The sequence below is a fragment of the Gallinula chloropus genome, assembly GCF_964237585.1.
Source record: "Gallinula chloropus genome assembly, chromosome: 15".
In the NCBI taxonomy this organism is placed as follows: domain Eukaryota; kingdom Metazoa; phylum Chordata; class Aves; order Gruiformes; family Rallidae; genus Gallinula; species Gallinula chloropus.
This window is the reverse complement of record NC_140100.1, coordinates 17,323,209-17,339,874: the sequence shown is the minus strand read 5'-3', so window position 1 is coordinate 17,339,874 and position 16,666 is coordinate 17,323,209. Positions and strand designations below refer to the sequence as shown.

The following is a 16,666-nucleotide window of genomic DNA, read 5'->3' as shown; positions in this document are numbered from 1 at the left end:
GTTTCTTTACAAAGGCACGAGCCTCTTTTTTTTTTTTCCACTTTCTTAACAAAATAGAATAGCTTCTCAATCAACACAAAGACCTGAAAATCGTAAAAAAAATACAAAACAAAACAAAACAAAAAAGGAAAGGAACCCAGAAACAGCTGTGGCTGGGGGGGAACCTACCAAATACCACCGAGGCTCTACACACAACTGGCCTAAAACCCTACAGCCGGGCAGGGGGGGCAGCAGGGGTATATGGGGGGAGCAGATAAAATGGGGATTTCCCCACCACCACCACCCTCCCAGCCCACCACAACAGACCCAAGCGACACAATCACGAAATAGAAAAGCTCTTCGGAGCTGCCAGACCCCACAAAACAGGATTAAGTGCTTCAAGGAGGGAAGGGAGTGGGATGGGGACGGGGACAGGGTCCCCAAACTGCCATCGCCACGCTGGGGAGGTGGGTGTTAGACATGCTGGGAGGTGGCACGTGCCGACCCTCCTGCCTGTGCTCCAATGGCATCACCCCAGGACTTTTTTGGACTCTCCAAAAGGGTTTTCCCTGCCCCAGGAGGGCTGTTGGAAACCGTGGTGGGGCTGGTTGTACCCCAAAGCTGGGGGTGTCTGTCCCACACTTGCTGCCGTGTCACTTGACTTCTCCCCCCTGCTTTAAAAAACGAACATTTAATTAAAAAACAAAACCCAAAAACACAAAAGAAGAGGAAAAAAAAAAACAAAAACCCCAAACAAATTAAGATCCCAACCAAAGGCCCCATCCCAAGGGAACACCATCGGGAACAGTGGGGCAGCTGCCAGCACGGCAGGATTCCCCGTGGGTCAGCGGGGAGGGGGGTGAGGGGGTGTTGTGTGGTAAAACAGGGTGGGGGGCTGCACCCTCCCCTGTCCTTAACATCCCCCTGCTGCTGTTCCGCTGCACCCTGAGCCCCCCCATGTGTCCCGTTATGGCTGCCCCGAGCCGCCCCCCTGGGAGCTGCAGGGTGACCTTTGCCTGCTTCTAGCGCTTCTGCTTTACAGTATTGGAAAAAGGTCATAAAAGAGACCCAAAATCGCGACGTATTTTGTAAAAATTTCAGCGTATTCTCTGCCGTTTCCCCCCCACCGCCCCGGCCCCCCTCCCCAGCTGCCGGCCAGGGGGTGTCAGGGCAGCTCCCCGTCCCCCGAGGGCTCTTCTTTGCTCTGGTCCATGGAGTCACTGTCGTTGCCCTCGGTGTCGGAGGCGGTGTCGGAGGCAGAGGGCTCGGCGCAGGCCCGCGCCGGCGTCACGATGACGGCGCGTCTCTGCTCCTCTTCCTGCAGCTGCTTCTCCTGCGTCCCCTCGATGTGCTGGATCGCCTGCCAAGGGCAGCCACCCGCCATCAGGACGCGGTGTCCCTCCGCCCTCATCCACCCCAAGCCTCCCCCCACAAGTGTGTGTGTCCCCCCTTCCTGTGTGTGTGTCCCTCCACCCCGTGTGTGTCCCCCCATGTGTGTGGCCCCCCGCCCCATGTGCGTGTCCCCACCTGTGTGTGTCCCTCCCCCCTGTGTGTGTCCCCTCTCCCTGTATCTGTGTGTCCCCACCCCGTGTGTCCCTCCCCGCCATGTGTGTCCCCCCTCCCTGTGTGTGTGTCCCTCCCCCCGTGTGTGTGTCCCCCCTCCCTGTGTCTGTGTGTCCCTCCCCCCATGTGTGTCCCCCCTCCCTGTGTGTCCCTCCCCCCATGTGTCCCCCCTCCCTGTGTCTGTGTGTCCCTCCCCCCCATGTGTGTCCCCCCCCCCGTGTGTGTTGCGTCCCCTCCCTGTGTGTGTTGCGTCCCCTCCCTGTGTGTGTTGCGTCCCCTCCCTGTGTGTGTTGCGTCCCCTCCCTGTGTGTGTTGCGTCCCCTCCCTGTGTGTTGTGTCCCCCCCCGTGTGTGTTGTGTCCCCCCCCCGTGTGTGTTGTGTCCCCTCCCTGTGTGTGTTGTGTCCCCCCCTTACCTGAACGATGGTGTCCAAGTTTTGCCGGGACGTGGAGACTGTGTTGATGACTGAGGACGGGCCCATGGTGACCACGGTGACGTGATGGGAGGGAGGCGGCGCTGGAACAATCACGGTGGGGTGGTGGGTGGGCGCTGGGGGAGCATGTGATGGCAGGAGCTGGGGAAGAGAAGCAAAAATCCCCCCCCCCCAGGTCAGCAAGGACCCAGACTTGGGATGATGGGGAGAGCATCACACTTGTTTGCAGAGCCCAGACTCCCTCCAGAGCCCAGGAAAGCTGAAGCAGCGGCTCGGCTGCTCCAGTTCACCTGTCCCAGGTGGCTGTGAGAGGACCCCAACTGAAAGAAAGCTGCTGTCACCCTCACTTAGACACAGCAGGACAAGAAGGACTCCCTGTACCCCAAGGGGGGAAAGATTTGGGCTTTTAAGCACCAGCCCTCCCCTTGCCCCGACCCACACAGCTGGGAACCCACTGTGCCCCTTGGAGACCCTGGTTTTAAAACAGGGCATGGGAAGATCTGCCCTAGCAGGAGGAGAAGTCACCTAGAAATAGGCTGAACTTCCCTGGGAAGCAGCCAGAGGGGATCCCACAGGGAACACAGCTCCACAGAAGCCAAAGGAGGGAGGAAGCTGGGTTTTCTCCCCCCTCTGAAGCTTCCAGGCCAGTGGGCCCCCTCGGCTGAGCTCGAGGACGGCAGTGAGCAAGCACTGGGTGCCAGCACTGCGCTCGCCTCCTCACACCAGGCTGGCGTTAAGGCTCCCCCCACTGTCTGCAAACCCAACCGTGCCAGGGAAGAGGCCAGAGGCTCCTGTCCACGCAGTCCTGCCCCATCTGCCCGGCAGCACCATGTCCAGCCTGCCCCATCTGCCTGGCAGCACCGCCTCCAGCCTGCCCACTGGCCTTTTCCAGCCTGGCAGGTGTCAGGGAGCGTTTTGCAGGTCCCCAAAACTCAGCAGGAGTCACCCAGTGAGAGATGAGCCTCACCCCCAGAGATGGGGTTGGCTCCACACCATGGCACAGCCCAAGCTGCATCGTGTCCCCAAAACACGGGCTGCCCATAGGGTGACTGTGTGTCAACCCCCTCCCAGCTCCCCGAGGAGGAGGAGGAGGAGAAGGAGGAGGAGGAAGAGGAGGAGGAGAGCTCTGCTGGGACTTTGACTCTTTGCCACCGCCCATCCCAGCAGCCCCACAACACGGGAGGTGCTGAGAGCATCACCCAACTGTCCCAACACCTCATGCCCAGCCCGCTGATGTGAGGGTGGGGGCAGAGGCACCCGGGGCATTCCCACAGGTGGGCTGTGGCCAGGGGTGGGGGCCAGGGCAGCGTCCACACACTCACCTGGGTTCGGATCTGCTGCTCGCGCTCCAGCTTCTCCTGGTGCAGCAACCTCACCTGCTCCTGCTGCTGCTGGAGCTGCACTTGCTGCGCGATCACCTTCAGCTTCTCGGGGTACATGTGGGCTTCCAGGGAGCGAACCTGAACCACAGACAGCCCGCACGTGGGTGGGGAGCCCAGCCTGCTCCTGGCACGGCACCCCCGGGGCAGGGACCCCGCGGGGAGGGTGCAGAGGAGCAGGAGGTCCCGTTGGCTCCGGGGGGGCTCCGGCAGAGCCCGCTAGAGGGCGAGCCCGCCCCACACACGCCGGTCCCGGCCCCGCCGGGTCTCACCTGCTCCTCCAGCATCATGCGGACCGAGCGCTCCTTGTCCAGCTGCTGCCGGAGCTCGATCATCTCCCGCCGCAGATCCTCGGCCTTCTCGTCCTCCCAGATGTCCGGAGAGCCAATGCCCTCATCTTTGTCCTCGGCCCGTCGCCGTTTTGGGGAGGAACCGCTGAACTCCTGCAGTGGGGATGTGGTATCAGGGAACGGGCACCAGCCCCGATGCTCTTCCTGCCATCTGGACCCTGTCTGGATGATGCTGCCCCCTCAGCCACCTCCCACCATGGCTCCTGGCAGAGAAGGGGCTCCCCGTTGCCTCCATCGACATGGGGTGGGTGGGGTCCCACACCCTGTGCGTGCCCACCCTCCTGTCCCTCACCCTGGCTTCTCACACTGTGACACCCCAGAAGGTTCAACCGCGCCACTCCAGAGTCAGAGGTGCCACCAGGCCAGACCCCAACACCCCCAAAATGGGACTCCAGCCCTTCTGCCCCTGCCACGGAAGGGATGTTGGCTTGAACAGTGACAATGTCCCCTCCCCAGCCAGCCAGGATTGCCCCCTCCTGCCCTGTCCTGTCCTGTCCTTGGGGCAGGCACTACCTGGATGAACCGCTTGAGCTGGGTGTTCTGCTGCAGTAGTCGAGTCTTCTCCTGCTCCAGGGAGAAGATGTACTCGGCGGTCTGCTGGAGGATGGCTGCCTGTGGGAGAGCCGGGAGGGGCACGCTGAGGCAGGAGAGGCTCCAGCATCTCCCCCAGCCCCCCACCTCCTACCAAGCTCCCTCCCTGCCCATGAGGCAGCAGCACTGCACTTTGCCCAGCCCCAGCATCTCCATCCAGGGTCTGCTTCACCCCAGGGCCTCCCCTGGGTTTTCCACCATGGTGTACCTCATGGTTCAACCATCTCAAGAACCTGACCAGCTGCCCCGTGCTGCCCCTTTGCTCCCCTCCGCAGCCAGGCCACCTCGCCACAAGCCACCCTGCTCCCAGGGTGTGGAGCCCTGTGACACACACCCAGCCTGCTCAGGGACACCAGACTAGCAACGCACACCCACTCCCACCAAGGAACAGTCCCCACAAGGCACCTCCATCAGTGAATTAACACACACAAGTACCCCCGAGTACTCCAACAGCCCCCTGCTGCCCGACCAGCAGCACCAAAGGCCTCCATGTGCCAGACCAGCACCTGCATCCCACACTGCCCCGGCCCCAGTGATGTCCCACTCACCTTGCTGAGCTTCTCCCCATCCGTGTGCGGGATGAGGGTTTTCAGAGACTGGAAGCCAGCATTGATGCTCTGCATCCGCCGCCTCTCGTTGCTGTTGGCGATTTCCCTGCGTATCCGCCGCTCCTGGTCCCGCTGCGTCTCCGGAGTCAACGGGATGTTAGCCAAGCTGCAAGGGAGGCACGGGGTTAGGGAGGAGAGGGCTACACCCCTGCCACTGGCTCACCCCTGCCCCAGCCACGCTCTGCATTAAGGATGCTGAACCACCAAAGGGACAGGGACCAACGGCGAGGACGACGGTCACGGCGCTGGCAAATACAAAAGTGAGTGGGTGGGTTTCCCCAAAGCTCTGGGAGACACATCAACTGGAGAGCAGCCCAGCTGCAGCCCCCCAGCTCTGCCAGGCTCAGACACGAGCTGCCCATTGCCAAGCCTGGGTAAGGGGAGCCGAGGGGAGGGAAGGCACAGCGGAGACCCCTGGGCAGGCGGGGAAGGCTGCGGGCCGGCCGGCTGGGTCTCCGTGGGGCCGGCCGGCGTGTGTGGCCCCGGGAAGGCAGCTCCCTCCCTCCCGCCCTGCTGATGGCTTCCAGATGACAGCTCCCAGCAGAGAAGCCCCCGTCCCACCCCAAGCCGCAGCTCCCGCCTGTTTCCTGCTGCCGCCTCCTCACCCCTTGCGCCCTCACCCCACAGATGGGCCAGGAAACGCGTCCCAGAGCCAGCAACGCCACCGGCAACAAGTGGGGATGGTGGTGGGGAGGACTCTAGCCAGCAACCGTGGCTTTGGAGCACAGGACCCAAAAAAAACCCCCCACTATGGGGGGCCAGCTCCTTCACCCACATCCCACCTCTTCCCTGAGCCAGCCCGGGGAGCAGGAGGACTGAATCCAGGCAAGGGTTTTGCATGATGGGGACAGCGAGCCCGCTGGGCAGCAGCTGCCTCCAGCAATTACCAAGTGCCAGGGCATTAGCTGGCCATTCCACCAAACCACCACAACCAGCAGCCCCTGCCACGCCGCCGGCCATTTCACCTCCCCTCTGCTCTCCCAGGGTGCACACAAGCACCCAGCACCCACCAGCTGCAAGTCTGGGCGCCGGCGATGCCACAAGGCACTGAAGACTAAACACAAGGGCTGGGCTGCTGGCGAGATAAGGCAGCTTCAGCATCCCACCAAGGTGCCCAGTGGCTTCAGGACAAGGAGATGGGACCATCCTGCTAGACAGCAGGCTGGAAAGCAAAGCCCACAGCACCCTGCCTTCCTGGCAAAGCTGTGAGGAAACCATGGAGGTCTGGGAGGTTTAAGGGGCACCTCACAGTGCCCAGAGCCTCCCAGGCCACCCATCATCTGTTGTGACCGGGGAACGCACCACAACTCCTCTGAGAGGTGCTCCTTCCCACAGGGCTGGGGAAGGATCCCAGCACAGCCCAGGGCAGACAGAGAAGATGTTGGTCCCAGCTGCTGAGGCAGCATCCTGGTGCAGGCTGGTGCTGGGTGCTGAGCACCCACTGCACCGGGTCCCTCCCATGCAGCTCCCGGGGGCTGCAGAGCCAGGATGGGTGCCTGGGGGTCTGTCCCACCTGGGGCCACGTTCTGCATGGAACAAGAGCCGCCCACAGCAGGATGGTGGCATTGGGCTCCTATCTGACAGTGCCCATCATCCATCTCCCTGCTCCCGCCAATGCCCAGCCCCCCAAGCCATCCCCCAGACACTCCAAACCCTGGCAGGTCTCAGGGACACTGTCCCTTCGCACAGGAAGGGTGTCTCCCCAGCACAGTGATGCTTGGTAGGGCCAGGGAGGTGGCCAGAGTGCCACTCTGGGATGTTGAGCCACTGGCCGTGGCTGTGCAAAGGGAATGAGGTGGAGAGGCCCAGGACTGGGCAGCACGGAAGCAGTTTCTTAACTGGTGGGGAAGGAGGAAGAGCCTGCTTCCTCGCCGGCAGACCTCCTGCAACCTGCCCCAGCTGCTCTTCCTGGGAAGAGACCTGAGAAGTGACAGCTACACATGGAAAGGGGGTTACAACCATGTGAATTCAGAAGCCACCCTAGCACCCAGTACTGCCAGGGATGGGACAGGACAGAGGCAGGGGAGCAGCTGGCACCCACCAGAGCCTGGTGTAGGAGAGAGGCCCTTGAGATGTCCCTGCCACCCATCGATGCTGTGGGGTTTGGGTCGGGCAAGTGGGATTTGGTCCATCCCACCCTGGCACAGCCCAGCAAGGACGTCACGCCTGCCCCAACCCCAAGAGAAACAAACCCACAGGGGTGCCAGAGCCACTGCTGCCATGCTGCCACTGGCTGGCAAGCGGGCTGGGGGCTTGGCAGGCCCACAGCAGACACCCGCTCTGGCCGCTGCTGCCCACATCTACTGCTCTGCTTTGTGCTGGCAAGCAGGGGAGGCCCGGCTCCACAGGCAGGGCATCCCCAAGCTTGCAGGCAGGGTACCCTGAGCTCCTTGAGGTCACAGGCAGGGCGTCCCTGAACTTGGAAGCAGGGCACCCCCTGGCTCACCAAGCTTGCAGGCAGGGTACACCCACACACAGGCAGGGTACACCCCCACAGAGGCAGGGTACACCCCCACGGGCAGGCAGGCTGGCCCCCAGCACACCCCAGGCCCCCAGCTCGGGCAGCAGAAAGGCGGTGAGGCTCCTTCAGCGCTCAGACCTGTGCCTGGGGTGGGCGTGGGGTGACTCCAATCCCGAGCCCCGGGCAGGGTGGCCGCATTTCCCTGCCCCAGGCAGTCGCCCTCCCACCCGGGTCACAGCCGCCCGCACAGACCAAGGCGGGGGACCCCGGTGAAGCCGCCCCACCACCTTGGGACCCTGCCCCGCGGCCGGACCCCCCGGGGGCCGCAGGTGTGGGTGCTCCCCAAGCATCACCGGGGACGCAGCCTTCGCCCACCGCCCCCCCCCCCCCCCCCGCCCCCGGGTGAGCGTGCGGGGCCCGCGGGGCAGGGCCGCGGCACCCCGTGGGGCTGGGCTGTCCCACGGCCCGGCTGGGCCCCGAAGGGCCGGGGCCGCCCCACACGTGTAGCGGGGCCTGGGGCTGCCGAGGGCCGCCGCGCGGCGGGGCTGGGCCCGGAGGGGCCCGAGCCGCCTTCGCAGGGACTCCACGGGCCCGGGGCGCCCCACGGGGCCCCGAGGGGCCCGGGCCGCCCCCCACGCGCGGCAGGGCCCGGCCTTTCAGGCCCGCCCCGCGGCGGGGCAGGGCCCGGAGGTGTGTGTGTGTGTGTGTGTGTGTGTGTGTGTGGCGGGGAGGGGGTGGCGCGGGAACCCTGTGCCGCCCCACGGGTGCCGGAGCAGCGAGGGCCGCCCCGCGTGGCCCCCAGGGGCCTGGGCCGCCTCCACGCGTGGCAGGGACGCGCCCGCCCACCGCCTCCCCGCCAGGCCCCGCCGGCTCGCAGCGGCCCTGCGGCTCCAGCCCTATTGCCGGCCGGGGGCGGTGGGGGAGCTGGGGGTCCCCGCAATCCGCCGGGGCTCCCCCTCCGCGTCCCCGGGCTTTGTGCCGCCGCCTCCCCGCACTACATGTCCCGGCAGCCTCGGCCACGACCCGCCTCCTCCGGGAGGGCTGCAGAGTCACGGCCAGGCCCGGCAGTAAACACACACCCCCCCCCCCGCGCACGCCCCGCCGGACCCCCCCCCGCGCACTCCGCCGAGCACCCCCTCCTCCAGAACCCACCCGCGCCCCCGCGGGGGAAGGGGCCCGGGGGGGGGAGGGAGGGGGGAGCGGGCGGGCGGGCGGGCGGGCGGCGCCTCCCCCCTCCCGGCCACGCGTGGCCGCCCGGCCCCATGTGCGCGGCCAGGACCACGTGCGGGCGGTGGGGCTGCGGCGGCCGCGCCGCGCTTCCCCCCCCCACACACACGCCCCACGCCCCCCGCCCGCCTCCAAATTCGCCCCAACACCTCCCCCCACCCCTAAAAAACGCACGTTCCCCGGCTTTCTCCCCCCCCAGAGCCGGCGCTCCCCCCGCGCCCCCACCTGCAGAGCCCGCCGATGACCTCCTTCTCGGATTTCCTGAAGTGCTGCAGGGACGGCACCTTCTGGGCCGGCACCATGAAGTACTCCATGCCGGGGCGGCGGTGGAGGGGGGGGCAACGGCCGGGCCCGGCTCCGGCGGCCTCTGCCTGCGGCTCAAGGCGGGAAACAGCTGGTGCGAGCGCGGCGGCTCCCGCCCGCCCGCCGCCTCCCCCCGCCCGCCTGCCCGCCCCCGGCGGCGCCGCCTCCGCCAGCCACCGGCCCATGTAAACAAAGGACGGCGCGGGGAGGGGGGAGCGGGGGGGCTGGCGGAGGGAGCGGTCCGCGGCACCACCCCCCACGCGGGGGTGTGGGAGCTTCTCCCGTCCTACCTCGTCCCGTTCCGCCCTGACCTGTCCCGTCCCCATCCCGTCCCGTCCCTGTCCTGCCTCCAGCCCGTCCAGCCCTGGCCCCATCCCATCCTGACCTGTCTTGTTCCAATCGTATCCCGCCCTGTCCCATCCCATCCTGGCCTCTCTTGTCCCCGTCCCATCCTCATCCCATCCTGCCCCAGCCCGAGCTTATCCTATCCCACCCCATGCCAAGCTGACCTGTCTGGTCCCCACCACGTCTTATCCTACCCCATCCCACCCCACCCTAGCCCCATCTCATCCCATCCCGAACTGTCCTATCCCCACCACATTTTATTCCACCCCATCCTACCCTATCCCCATCCCATCCCAACCTGACCTGTTTTACTCTGACCCCATCCTACCCCATCCTGTTCTGTCCCCTTCCCATCCCCATCCCATTCCATTGTGTCCAAACTCATCCGTTCCCATCCCATCCTATCCTGTTCCCATCCTATCCTGCCTTTGCTCCATTCTGCCCCATCCTATCCTATGCTGCCATATTCCTATCCCATCTGATCCTATCCTATCCCATCCTATCCTATTCTGCCCTATTCCTATCCTAACCTATCCTACCCTATCCCATCCTATCCTATCCCACCCTACACCATCCTATCCTGCCCTATTGACATCCGATTCCATCCTGGCCTGTCCTATCCCTGTCCCATCCGTTGCCCCCTTCTGATACCATCCCATCCTTTCCTTATTCCTATCCCCATTTCCATCCCATCTCATCCCCAGCTGGGTCTGGCAGCCCTCCAGTTCCCCCCACCGCCCAGCATCCTGTGGTGCTGTCCCCCAACTCTGCTGTATGGGGGTGCTTGGGGGCAGGGGGCTTTGGGGACTAATGTGGGAGTTGGCAGGGGGGCACAGAGCTGGCAGGGGTGCCTGGAGGCTGCAGGGGGTCTTGGGGCTCCAGGGGGGGCTGGCAGGGGCCATGGGAGATGGCAGAGGGGTCTGGGAGCTGCAGGGGGGTCTGGGGGCTGACATGGGCCATGGTTGCTGGAAGAAGGCACATGAGACTCAGGGACCCCCCAGGCGCTGTAGGGGCCCAGGCAATCCCCACCACCCCCTACCCACAGCCCCCCTCCCCACACTTCCTGCGTGGGGGCAGGGCCACTAGAGCAGGGGGACACGGTGACCCACCGAGGGAGGTCCTGGAGATAGCTCGGCACCCCGGGAGGGCAGGATCCGGCCCTGCAGAGCAGGGTGGGCGCATCCTCCCCCCTCCCCAAGCCCCCCAGCCCAGCCCCGCTCCGGAGCTGGCAGGACAGGTTCTGCCTGGTCCCTGCCTGTCCCGGTGGGCCCCCTGCCCATCCCTCTGCGGGAGGTGAGGCCTCACCCTCACCGCGGGGGCTGCGGCATTCCCCCACGGCGGGGGGATGCCTGGGGGTCCCTTCCGTCCCCGTCCCCCCGCTGGCTGGCTGGGGGTCAGGGGCTGGCAGGCAGCGCTCTGGTGGTGGTCCATCCAGGCTGTGGCATCACCCAGCTGCTCGGTGCAGAGACTGGGGGGACTGGGGGGGGTCCCCCAACCTCCGCTGTGGTGCCTTATTGCCCCCCACCCCCCCGGAGCTTCCCACATCACTGCTAAACAGTGGGAGGGGTCCCCAAAACCGTGCCGGTGGCTGTCCCTGCTCGCATTTTGCCTGTGAGTGGCAAGGGATGGGGTGTCCCCAGAGGGGGCTGGGCTGTGCCCCCCATCTGGGAGGATTTGGGGACTGGCAGAGTGAGGTGACATTGGTGTCCAGTGAAGGGCGACGGGGGGGAGGGACGACGACACAGAGCCACCCTGCCATCACCGTCATATGTCCCCAGCCCCACCGGGGCCACCACCCACGTGGGTGGCATTGAACCCCCCCCCAAGTCCCCGAAACCGCACCATTTCTTTTGGGGGGGTGGGGGCGGGGGACAAAGGTGCCGGGGTTCACATCTCCTCCCATTTCGGGGGAAAGCCGTCAAAAACGCCCCAAAGGATGACCCCGCGCTGGCAGCTGCTCTGCAGCCACCGGCCCCGGAGGAGGAGGAGGAGGAGGAGGAAGACGAGGAGGAGGAGGTCCCTAACAGCGGCACAGCGGCTCCCCCCCCAAAAACCCCACGGGTGGGGCGTGGCTTCGGCCACCCTGCTCAGAGCGCGCTGCCCCCCGTGTGTCCCCCCCGTCCTGGGGCAGGAATGTCAGAAGCACAGCGGGTCCCCCACCCCAAAACCACCCACTGCCACCCCAGCCCCACGGGGTGGGGGGGGGGGGGATGACATCGGCCAAGCGCGTAGGACGCTGCTGCCCCCCACTCGTGTCCGTCCCCCGTCCCCCCCGTCCCCCCCCCGTTCCTGGCGGGGCTATTGAGGACACGGCAGCTGCGCCCCACCCGCAAAATCCCCACGGGCGGGGCGCGCCCTCGGCCACCCGCGCGGGCCAGTGCCCCCCCCCACCCCGCGGGCCCCGGGGAGGGAGTTCCCCCCCCGCCACCCCCCCACCCCCCCCCCCCCGGTGAGGGCTGCAGCATCCGGGCCGGCCCCGCCACATCCTGCCGCCGGAAGGAGCCGCGGCCCCGGCGCCCCGGGACAACCCCCCCCGAGGGTGACGTCATGCGGAGGCCCCCGCCAGGCGTGACGCCAGCCGCGCTCGGTGACGTCACGTAGACGCCGGGCGGCGCCGCTTCTGCGGGGAGGGGGATCCCACCACCCCCCGACCCCCCCCCGGTGTGAAGACCCCCCCCCCCCCCCCCCGTCGTCCCCGGTGCGGGGGCGGGGAGGCTGCTCCGGTGGGCGCCGCCCCTCGCTTCCTGCGCCGCCGCCGGGGGTCCCCCCCGCCCCGCCACGTCCCCGGGGGGGGACACGGACACACCCGGGGGAAGGGGGGGCCTCGGCTCTGCCGCAGCGCCGGGGTGACCTTGCGGAGGGGGGGCGGGGGGGAGGGAGCGCGTGTGGTGTCCCCGCGTGTCCGTGCGTGTGTGTCCCCCCCCACGGGGCGGGGCTCCCCCCTCGGTGGTGTCGTGTCCGCCCCCCTCAACCCCCCCCGCACGCCGTGCCCCCCGGTGCCCCCCACGGCGGGGAGGGGCCGGCCCCGGCCCCCGCCCAGCTCCCGCCCGCAGCCGGGGCCGGGCCGGTCGGTGCGGGGCGGCCATAAATCACGGCGGGCAGAGCCCCCGCCCCGCCGCCGCCCTCCGCCGCCGCCGCCCGGGGGACCGGGGAGGGGGGGGGCAGAGAGCCGCCGCCGCCCCCGCCCCCAGCCCCTGCAGATGTGGCGGAGCGGCCCGGCGGCCCGGCAGCGGGGGGGCCCGCTCCGCCAAACCCCGCTCCCCGCCTGCCGCCGGCGCTGAGCCCCCGCCGCAGGTACGGTCGCGCACCGGGGACCGGCGCTTTGTCGCGCCGCCGCGCCCGCGGAGCGGAGGCGGGGGGGGGGGGGGGGAGGGAGGGAGGTGTGAGGATGCTGCTGCCGCCACCGGAGCGGGGGGGACCCTCCTGGGAAGCCCTTTCCTTTCCCCGCCCCGAAGGGAGCGCCGGGACCCTACCCGGGGAGGGTTGGAGGGGGGGGGTCGCGGGGCTGGGGGGGGGGTTGTCTCTGGCCGGGCACCTGCAGCCCCCGCCCCGCGTGGGGGGACCGGTTTGGGAGGGGGACGTGGTCCCGACGCAGCCTCCGGGCACCGCGCGGGGGGGGGAGGGGGGAGAGGGAAGGCGGCGTGAGCGTGGGGCTCCCCCGGGGGACACGGGGGTGCAGAGAAGGGACACCCCGCTGCCTGGGGCGCGCTGCGGGGTGGCTGTCACCCCCTTTTTCCCCCGGGCGGCTGTCCTGACCTTGGCCGTGGGGTGGGGGGCTGCGATGGGGACGAGCTGGGTGGCTCTCCGCGGCTGCGGGCCCCCTCCCCCCTTCCCTCCCGGGGACCCACCAATGTCCCCACCGTCTCGGGGGTCTTTGGCCCCACACTGGCGGTGCCGCCCCTCACCGGGCCTGTCGGTTCTGTGGCCTTGGAGGGCTGAACTGTGAGGTAGGGGTGCCCAGGCTGCGCCGGCACCAGGGTTTGGGGAGGTGGTGGTGTCGGGGGCTCTGATGGCCTGTCCAGGGTGATACCCCCCGGTGCCAGCAGCGGGGCCGAACGCTGCCACAAACTGCTGCAGGGGCTCGGCTCCCGCCCCTCGCGGAGAAACCCCTCTGCCAGTGGCCCCCTCCCTTTCCCCGGGCCTTTGTGTCACCCTGCCGTGACCGCATCCCCCCTCCTCCGGGGTCCCCGTGTCCCCCCCAGCCCGGGCCCGCCACGCTACCGAGTTCGGCCGGTTCCACGGGGAGATGGGGACCAGCCCCATCCCGTCCCCGCCCGCTCGGGCCGTGTCCCCAGGCAGAGGTGGCAGGGTGCGGGGCTGCTGGCACCCCCGCGGGGCTGTTACCGGGGAGGGGGCTGCTCTCGGCCCCCGACGGGTTCCCCGCAGACGCCACGCGTGGCACTGGTCTCGGCGTGGGGACCGAGCCGTGGCCGCTCCCTTGGGGGCTGCCATCAGCCCGGGCGGTGTGGGGTGCCGGCTGCCGGCGGGGGGACACACACCACACGACACTGGGGGTGACAGGCTGGGGATGCGAGGAGCGGCCCCCCGACCTACTCGTGGGCTCTGGCGGGGAGCGGCGGTGCCAGCGCCGCCCGGAGCGGGACGGGGACGGGGGGGGGGGCGGCGGGTCCCGCGGAGTCCTGTGTCCTGCCAGCGGTGCGGGCGGTGACCCGGACGGCAGGGCCGGATCCTGCACACCCACCCATGCCCCCCTTTTTCCCCCTCCCTCCCCCTTCCAACCGGCACAGGGGGGTCCCGGGGCTGCCCGGCCTTCGCCACTGTGCCAGCCCGCTGCCGCCAGCCCTGCCAAGAGTCGTCAGAGCCGTGCCGCCGCGGCGGAAGGGGGAGGGAGGTCCGGGGGGGCTGACCCCTGCCTGCAGCGGGGGTCGGGGGGGCTGAGCCCTGCCTGCGGCGCTGGCGCTGCTCCCGGCCCGCCCAGCTCCGGGGTCACCGTCCTCTCCGGGGCTGCGGGTGGCATCCCGTACCGCCGCCATCCCCGAGCCCACCGTGCGGCCGGGGAGTCTCTGCCCCGCCCCCCCCCCCGCTCCCCCCTCCCGTTCCCGCACTGTTCCTGGCGGGTTTTGTGCCGCAGCTGGGGGGGGGGGGGGTGCGGCCGGGACACCCCAGCCGTGCCAGCAAGGAGGTGGCCCGGAGACCTGGCACCCCGCCGGCTGCACCGGGGTCACCCCGGGTCCCCCCCGTCCTGCCAGCTGGCTGGGCAGCGGGGGGGGGGGAGGGGGGCAGGGGGGAGGCTGATGGCTCCCGGGGACCCCAGCCCGGCCAGTGGGGCTGGGAGGGGAGACGGGGGAAGGCGCTACCCCCGGCCCGGCGGCCCCCGCCCGGCCTGGGAAGCCCCGGGTCCCAGCGCCGCGCCAGACTGGTTTGGACTGGCATGGCGGGGGAGGATAGGGGGGTGCTCACTGGGCGGCCGGAGGGGAAGCGGGGCTGGGGCTGGGGCTGGGGCTGGGGCCGGGCTGGCAGCGCCTGGCGCGGGCAGGAGAGGCCGTGGGGAGGGGGAGCGGAGCGGGCAGCAGCAGGCAGCAGCAGCAGGCAGGGGCCTCTCGCGGGGGCCGCAGGTGCCGGGGTGGCCAGGGCGTCCGGCCAAGCCACCGCGGGGCTCGGGCTCGGCCCCGGCCCGGAGGGGCCCCCGCGGCGCCCCGGCCCTGAGCGGGGCCGGTTCCCAGGAGCGGCGGCGGTTTGGCAGCTGCCCGCCCGCCTGCCCGCGGCCGCGCTGGGAGGCCCCTTCCCCACCCGCCCTGCCTGGGGCTGCCTGCGCCGGGACCCCCCAAACGACATCCCTGGAGACGTGCGGGTACGGCCGCCGTGGTGGGACCAGCTCGTTTGCGTGTCCCCCACACACCCCGTGGGACCCCCCATCTCTGGGGGGGGGCCGTGGGGCCCCATTCTGTTTCCTCGGCTCCCACGTCCTGGCTACGGGGTGCTTCCCGCTCCCCCCGCGCCGTCCATCGGTCCGTCCACCTCTCCTCGAGCTGTACTGCCGGGCCGTGGGGCACCGGGGGGTGGCTGGAGCCTGAGAGCGATGGAGGGCTGGGGGCAGGGAGCCCGGGGGTGCAGGCCCCGCTCTGGGGTGCAGGGGGAGAACCCCCTACTCTGGGGCGAGCCCTTGTGGCCGTGGGGGCTCGGGAGGGTGGCTCTGCCACAAGAGATGGGACCCTGCTATGGGGCTCGGGCACGGGCCATGGTGGGGCTCGGGAAGATGATCCCCCCGCAGGGCAGGGGGGGACGTTGCGGGGCTGTGGGACCTTGGGACTGGGCGCAGCCCCACGGCCGGGACGAGGGCATCTCCGCGGGGGGGTGCGGGCGGGGGGTCCCCGGCCACTACTCCACCCACCCCCCCCACCCCCCCGGCCGGGCCCCACGCCCCCTGCGGCTCCTCCGCATTCCTCAGCGTCTGAGCCGGGCTGGACCCCCGCCAGCGCAGGGGGGCCCCGCCGGCGGGGCAGGGCGGGGGCCGGGCCCCCCGGGGTGGGGTGGGGATGGGGGCCCATTGCCACGTGTGCTGGGTGCGCCGTGTCCCCCCACCCCGAGACACGGCCCCTCGGCCACCCCCATCCCGCTCCGGGCCATGCGGGGGGTCTGGGGGGAAGGCACAGCCGGGGGACCGGAGGCGCCAATGAGGTTGCCAAGTGTCGGGCACTCACTGCTGCGCTGAGCTGCCCGTTCTCAGCCGCCTGCCCGATGAGTGGCGGCCGAGCCATGGGGGTGGCAGTTTGGGGAGGGGACAGGGGTGGGGACTGAGCGGTGTGGCCGGGCACTGTGGTGCTTGTCCGTAGCACGGGGTGCCCGGGTTCCCCCCCCAACCCCATGTCCTGGGAAGTGGGGGGGTGCTTGCCGTGTTGTGCCGAGCCGGCAGGCAGCCCCCGCCCGGCCCCGGCAGGCAGCGGCGTTGGCCGGCGGGGAAGGGGCCCCGGCGGGGGAGGAAGCTCTGCCGCCTCCGGGGCTGGGGCCAGCGGGCTCGGCCGCCCGGGTCACCGCCGGGCTGGTGGCCGCCACCGCCCTCCTCCGCTGGGAAAGGCCTCCCCGGGGCGAGCCCACGGGGACGGAGGGACGGACGGCGGGGGTGGAGGGGGGGAACATGGTACAGGGACGCCGCAGCTGCGGGCCCACGGGTGCCCGGGGGATTTGGCAATCCCCGGCGGGGTTTGGTCATCGGCCAAGGGGCTGTGCCCGCCCCGGGGGTTGGCGACATGGAGAGGACACACTGGGGACACCGAGGGGCTGGGGGGGGGGGCGGGGGGAGCCCGATGCCCTGCCCTTTGCCCGCCGCGGGAGGGGGCCGCAGCAGGGAGGCTGGAAGGGACGGCGCGGTGCCGGTGCGGAGCAGAGACGGGCATGGGCGTGGGGCCGGGCTGGGGCGATGCTTCGGGTGGGACCGGTACCCCCAGTCCCCATCCCCGCAGTGACCCC

The 16,666-nt window shown here is 69.5% G+C and overlaps 1 protein-coding gene across 1 annotated transcript; it reads right to left on the bottom strand.

Annotated features, from left to right (window-relative positions):
- Window positions 1-732: 732 nt before the first annotated feature.
- On the bottom strand, window positions 733-8,917 carry TFAP4 (transcription factor AP-4). The gene is made up of 7 exons (XM_084271335.1): window positions 8,816-8,917; window positions 4,843-5,008; window positions 4,217-4,315; window positions 3,626-3,796; window positions 3,297-3,434; window positions 1,957-2,115; window positions 733-1,339 (listed from the first exon to the last, which is right to left on the bottom strand). The coding sequence occupies exons 1-7, from the start codon at window positions 8,902-8,904 to the stop codon at window positions 1,145-1,147; spliced, it is 1,017 nt and encodes a 338-aa protein (XP_084127461.1). The 5' UTR covers window positions 8,905-8,917; the 3' UTR covers window positions 733-1,144.
- Between the last annotated feature and the right edge of the window lie 7,749 nt (window positions 8,918-16,666).